Source organism: Protomyctophum bolini (assembly GCF_963924005.1).
Source record: "Protomyctophum bolini genome assembly, chromosome: 8".
NCBI lineage: Eukaryota > Metazoa > Chordata > Actinopteri > Myctophiformes > Myctophidae > Protomyctophum > Protomyctophum bolini.
Window position 1 is genome coordinate 15,531,486 of NC_137869.1, and position 7,155 is coordinate 15,538,640.

The window sequence follows — 7,155 nt, forward strand, 5'->3', positions numbered from 1 at the left end:
CAGGCATTCATAACTATTTAATATAGCCTACCGCATAGGATTGTACAATTATATAGCCTACATTTAACAAACAAGCTTGATTGACCTATTAAGTAAATAGGTCAATACAAAAACTGTTACGAGGATTAAACCAGAAAAAGCACTAAGACTTGTTTATATCGGGTTAAAGTAAAAGGAAAACGTGACAACCGTATGGAAAAAGAGAGAGGAAGAACTGGGAGGCAGAGGCACGGGAGGTGCGCTGCCCGGACTGGTGTAGTAACGAGTGCTTCACTTACGGCGGTGCCCGTTGGGCACTGGCCTACTTGGAATGATGCAAGTTGGAAATGAATGCCCCACCCAGATATTATGTCTGTGTCCCTTTTATGCCCGACGTCAGAATGATGTCAGATTTCTGTATGTGTCTCTCTGTGTCCCTTTATTCCTATATATGGAGTTCTGTGTCAGCCATGCCCAAATATGGAGTGTTGGGATGTCAGAACAGGCCCGCTTATGGAGTTCTGTGTCAGGCATGCCCAAATATGTTGAGTGTTGTGAGGTCAGAACATTATGGTCCATTATGGACCCTGGGCAGGGGCCCGGTCCAGAGCCCGGGCAGAGGCCTTTTTGGGGCGGTTCTGGACATCCGTGAGTCCGACCGACTTGACACCGGGCACTGCACTCCCTGTGGTGGTGTGGAACACGCGTTTCGTATTTGAAGTCAGTGGGGCTAGCGGTTCTCGAGTTACGTGAATTACAGACGTACACCCAGAGACTTGGTGCATTTATAGTTAGATTAGTATTTATTTTTGTCTCTTCCCCCAGTGTAAGAAGAAACACACCCTAGTGTGTCCAGACTTCTCCAAAACGGGCTCCTGTCCCCAGGGCACCCGCTGCAAGCTGCAGCACCGCCAGAGAGCCAAGCGCAGTGCGAGCACTCCTGGACCCTCAGCCACCAGCAGCACCCCGGCCAAGAGACCCCGGCCCAAAGAGCACACCAAGAGGTCTGTCCACATCATCCTACCAAACTTTAAACCTGGTGTTCTTATTCTGGGGATGTTTTATAAGCAAAGGTTTTCAAAACAATATTCAAACATTTTCCAAATGTTTTTCCTGCCTAACTTCGTACAACATTTTTCTAGCGTCCCTATTTTGGGGCCAAACATTTGTTAAAATAGCAGATGTACAAGCTGGAAAAGAGCATGTATAGACCCCTGAGGGACCCCAGTCACTGCGTAGTCTTATTACTGTAAGGGTTGAGGAGGTTGTCAGGGCTGGGTGTTGTGTTGGTTATGTTTGTAGCATCAGAAGACCTCATCACACAGCTGAGTGTTGTACTGTATGAATGTGTTGGTCACCTCCTGCTGTGGTCGCCCTTCTCCCAGGCCACGTCTGTCTGTCAACATGCCGCTGCCAGAACCAGCCCAGCAGGATGCTGGGGACCCCCCTAAGACGCCTGCGTCTGGTCTTCTGAAGCTGCCGTCTTTCATCTCCCTCTGCAGTTCCCCAGAGGAGGCCGAGGTGCCGGACATGCCACCGGACGGGACCCCGCACATTAAAGGTGAACACGCGTATAGGCCATCCTGTCCTATACAATATATAGTAGGCCTGCAAGGTTCCTTACCAATTATTCTATCAATAGATTTTTTTTGTCTAATTGGAATTCTGATCAAATTTATTTCATATAATCGATTAGTCTGATTAACCACTTAAAACAGTTTAAATGCCAGGGACGACAAGACAAGTTGAATCCAATTATGCACTGATTGCCATGGACGATAAGACGAGTTTCTTTTTTTATATATATATATTTTTTAATCCATATTTAGAAAATTCCTCTAATCTGGTGTGCAGGTGATGACATGCATAATAGAATTACATTTTCTTTATTTTATTTATAATGGGCTAATTGGCAACGAGAGCCAAAACTGGTGACCACCAGGTGGCGCTGAAAGAGTTTTAAGCCATACATTTGTACACTTTGTCACAACGGTATCATAAAGGAATCGGGGAAAAGGGCAAATGTCAGAGGCGTTCAGGTGGTGCAGGGGTAAAGTCCTTCGACACCACACGGAGTCTAGGTTTGAATCCGTGCATCTGGGTTCCCGGGCGTCTACACAAACACAATTTGCTGTGTTCGGAGGAGGGAAGGCGGTTGGGCTGCGGCGGCACCTGCCCGCGCGGGGGAGGAGTAGGAAGGAGGCGCTACGTCCTTCAGGTGGGGACTCCTCATTGACAGGTGAGCCAGTAGGCTAAAACAGCTGTGGCATCAGTACGAGGAATTAATTTGCCTAACGAAAATAAGATATTTACATGCTCGTAATGCGTCATTGCATTGCGAGGCGTTGTGAGCTTTTTGATTGACTTATTTTAGGGATCCTAAAAAACAAAATCCTAAAAGATTTTTTCTTAAAATCTTCATTTATTATTATTTAATAATCAATTAAATTGAATAGTTTGGTTACAGTTAAACTCCTAGTACACAGTAAAGATTGTTAATTTAACAAAATGATGATCACTCCAACACTCTTTTTTTTTTTTGCTGTGTAGTGGCCAGAGTTTGATCGATCAGTGGTTAAAATTACCATCTCTAGATTTGTGAATTGTTTCCTGGAATAAGTAAGATGTGAAAACCAAGGCCAATACTGTAAACTTAACAGTATTTACAGTGTAAAGGTTCACAAGGCAATAGGAGTACTTACTGTATGACGTATATCTGTGGTACAGTAAGGCATGAAACGTTTTGCTCAGTATCAAATTGACGACTGTCTGACTGACTGACATATTTTTAGGAAGGGAAACCCTGCTTTTTAAACCTGTGCTGCATACAGTCCTGATTTATCGACTGATAGCGATTATTGGAAACGGCTGGCCGAGTACTTTGTTACAGTGTTTTAACAAGCAACCTAATTATTCTTAAGGGACGGTGGTAATAACGTTTATGTTTTCGGGGAACGAGGAGGCACAGCTGAGCTCTCTGTTGACAGACATGACAGATAGAGGATTAGAAGGGGCAGTCTGCCTTCCTCTCACCCCCTTCTCCACCCAGCCCTGACAGCCCACCTGCCCCTGCCTAATGGACACACACACACACACACACACACACACGCAGGCACGCACACACACACACACACACACACACACACACACACACACACACACACACACACACACACACACACACACACACACACATACCCCAGTCCTGTGGCATGAAATCCAGTCCATTTTTACACCTCAACTGTAATCTTCCTCACCGTTATACTGCACGCAACTTAGCAATGTTCTCATTTTAACTCTAAATTTCCCTAAATGTTTTCCCCCTTATTCCTTCCTGCTCCTCAACCGTCTTTTGTCCGTAACCGGTGATATTGACCTGTTCTTAAACGAGACGTTCAGCTGGCAATTAACAGTCAAAAAGGAATCCATTTGCAATTTGCTGTTATGATGATGACTGGCCAACAGTTGTGTCATTTTGACTGGTGATGCCTTGAACCGTGTAATCGATGCAAATGCAGTAGAGTTTTTTTTTTTTTCCCTTTCTTTCTTTTTTTTCATTTCCTACAATTTTATTTAACATATACCGTATTTTTCAAAATAATTAACAAAATGTAAAAAAGAAACAAAAACAAAAAAACATTACACTCACACCAAGTTTGAAGTTCTCTTTTGGATCTTGAACAGGAAGGTTTGGGAAACACTTAGTACAGAGGGAGACGTTGCCTCTTGTTCACCAAGGCGTTTTCCCCCAAAAATGCCAAGCTGCTGAGTTCAAAATATGTATTTATTTAATTTGTTCGGTTATGTCGTTGATGTTTTACTTTGTTGTGCTGTTTAGTCATTGCTTCTTTAGGGAGGGAGGGGGGGGGGGGTGTGCCTTGTTTTTTGTTTTGTTTTAGGAAGAAATGTGTGAAATTATATGCAATTACCTTTGCCATATGCTATTTCATTGTAATAAGGGGAAGAAAAAATAATGTGTGTGTGTGTGTATATATATATATATATATATACACACACACACACACGTGTGTGTGTGTGTGTGTGTGTGTGTGTGTGTGTGTGTGTGTGTGTGTGTGTGTGTGTGTAAGTTTATATATAGATATAGATAGAGATAGATAGCAGATAAAAATGCACAAGCGCAAACTAAATGCTCAGCATCTGAGGTTTCCAAAAATGCAGCACTCCCTGCACTCACATCTGGCCTCTTTTACTCTTATTCACATTATTTTGTAATCGCTACCTCTGACCCTCACACCTCTGTCATCTGACCAGCTTGGAGCTGACCCCACCCGCCACAGGCGCTCTCTCACACACACACACACACACACACACACACACACTGAACGCACACACACACACACACACACACACACGCACACACACGCACACACATTGTCACTGTCGGGTGGAGACTTTGTCCAAAATTTGGAAAATGGAAAGAATAACCTTTTTTAACTTTTGGTAATGCTTTTCATTGGTTTAATATTATATTAAATAAAACCCACAGGCACACTTAACGTTCTTTTTTACGATATACAAGCTCACAAGGTGGATACGTTGTGAGCTTGTAGATCTGCTACTTTTACGTGACACTGTAGAAGGGTAAGCATTTACATAAAAGCATAAAAAGTTTAAATATGGAGATACTAGGTTTATGCCCGACGGCAATGATATCCACATGCACCCGAAAGATTGTGAACTGCCTGGACAGAGCGAAAGCCAGAGGAAACTCTGGTGGAGGCCCGCAGCGGTCCTGACGTGGGAATCGGTCGTCCGACCTGGGTATAGGGGCGAAAGACTAATCGAACCATCTAGTAGCTGGTTCCCTCCGAAGCTATACACTCCCATTGACCTATGTCCAAAATGCCTCATGCCTCCATTGAGCTACAGTAGGAGACAGCAGTGTGCATGCACTCCTGTCGCCTGAGTCTGTACACATGCATGCATGTGTATGCAACTATCATTGCATTTGGACAGTACCTGTGCTCTACTGTGATGTGCTGTGTTGCGCAAGTGCAACGGCTTCTTGTGTGCTGCCCATTGCAAGCTAGGCTGGGCATTAGTCTATGAGCGTATTCGCTTTTTATAGATCCGGGGGACTCACTTCCGGAGACCTAGTCTAAGCCTCAATGCCCAGCAACAGCCAACAGAGCCTGGCCATCGAGGAAGAGCTATTCTAGTGCTTTGGTCCGGTGGCAATGCCAGGGTGCACACCAGCTACTGTACTCAATGTGTACACACACACACACACACACACACACACAGAGATTTATACTTGCATGTCTGTGTTGCACACCGAAAATCATGAATGCTCAACACTTATGAGCTCAATCTTGCATGCACATACATACACACAGAAACAATATCTTCCGCGGCTCTCTTTGTCCAGGTGGTTTGTGCACTTCACTATTGCTAATGATAGCTGGGTTCAGTCTTAAAGCACTCCACACTCCCGCTGCCTCATTAAGGGTGGAAGACAGCCAAACAAGCTCCTCTTCACTTTGCATAAATTAGTCCCAGATGCCATGTATCACTGCCAGAGGATGAACTCTCACACCTACTGTATATACAGTACACATGCACAGTTGCACACACACACACACGCCTCCATCCAGCCCTCCCCGTTGTCCTGTTCACTTATCACTCTACGGATCTACGTTTAAACGCTTTTTCGACGTAGATCAGAGTCACACACCAGTGAATATTCATCGCACACAAGGGCGCAGCGTACACCACCGACACATTTTCACTGTCACAACATAACCCTGGTAGCCGTCACACCATTTCTTTGTAACTTTATTTATGCCAACATATTTTACTGTTCTCTTTCACTCTAATCTCTGTGTGTGTGTGTGTGTGTGTGTGTGTGTGTGTGTGTGTGTGTGTGTGTGTGTGTGTGTGTGTGTGTGTGTGTGTGTGTGTGTGTGTGTGTGTGTGTGTGTGTGTGTGTGTGTGTGTGTGTGTGTGTGTGTGTGTGTGTGTGTGTGTGTGTGTGTGTGTGTGTGTGTGTGTGTGTGTGTGTGTGTGTGTGTGTGTGTGTGTGTGTGTGTGTCATTTCAGAGAGAAAATTGCAGATCAAGCCAAGGCTTTAGTTCTACAACGTCGGAAGCTGTAAGGTTTGAGGTTCCGGAGACGCTTTACTTTGGAGTTACTCTGTCGCCTTCCCTCAAAATGGTAAAACTCAGGGTCTGAAGATAAGAATCGTAAATCTCTTTCACATAATGCACTCTGTTTTCAGTTCACACTTTTAATCGATACATGTTTTTTGTGAATTTTTTTAACACTGCCAATAAAATGTCGACTGTATGAGAGTTGTCAGTGTTTATATTGTGTGTGTGTGTGTGTGTGTATTTTCGGCTCCTCTGAACAAGGGGCTATGACGGGTACCGTATAGTGCCAACGTGTTTATAGGGAGTATGTGTGTTTCTGTTTTGGGCACGGTGGTATCACTGTGCATCTGTGCATGTTTCTGAGACTCCCCATGGGAGCAGGACTGTAGGTCTGCAAGGTGGTGACAGGACCAGCAGTTCCCCTTTGGTTCTGGTCCGAGATGGGGGACACATGAGCGTGCAATGACCTCACCGTCACCACCCAGCTGGGTGTGAGCGTGTGCACACAGACAAGAGCAACAGGGAAGGACTGTCACTCTTGTCCCTTGAAAGCTATTTAGATGACAGCATAGTTCACTCATTATCTGCATTCCTCTTTCGCTCTTCTCCGCTTCTCTCTCTTTTGAGGCTCGATTTGTCTCCCTCTATGCATGTGCATTTGTACCTCCCTCCCTCTTCTCTGCCTCCTTGTGTGATTCATGTAATTAGTGTGTATGTGTGGCAGTGGAGAGTGGCACAGAGAGGATGCTGGGACATTTAATTCATCCATTACCTGCCCGCAGTCGGAGTGTGTAGTCCCCGATAATAAAACGATTAATACCATGTGTGTTCATGTGTGCGTCTTTCAGTATGCATGTGTGCGAGTGTGGGACCCTGATATTTGGACCATTAATATGCAATTTAACCGAGGCGTCGTCACGGTGACAAATGAGCCACGCGTGGCCTTGGGGAGCTTGTTTCTCCTGCGGCGCTCATGGCAACACGACACATTAATACATGGCAGGCTCACATACACACCCACAGACCTGCCACCGTGTTAACAAGATAAGGACCCCCAGCAGATGCA

At 45.0% G+C, this 7,155-nt stretch overlaps 1 protein-coding gene across 1 annotated transcript in view; it reads left to right on the forward strand.

The window, feature by feature from the left end:
- Window positions 1–6,285, forward strand: part of zc3h3 (zinc finger CCCH-type containing 3) — a 63,577-nt gene extending 57,292 nt beyond the window's left edge. The window contains exons 10-12 of the mRNA XM_080769889.1: window positions 805–983; window positions 1,365–1,540; window positions 6,040–6,285. Coding sequence (XP_080626015.1) covers window positions 805–983; window positions 1,365–1,540; window positions 6,040–6,071 — 387 coding nt within the window. The 3' untranslated portion in view covers window positions 6,072–6,285. The remainder of the gene's footprint in view (window positions 1–804; window positions 984–1,364; window positions 1,541–6,039) is intronic.
- Window positions 6,286–7,155: the final 870 nt, after the last annotated feature.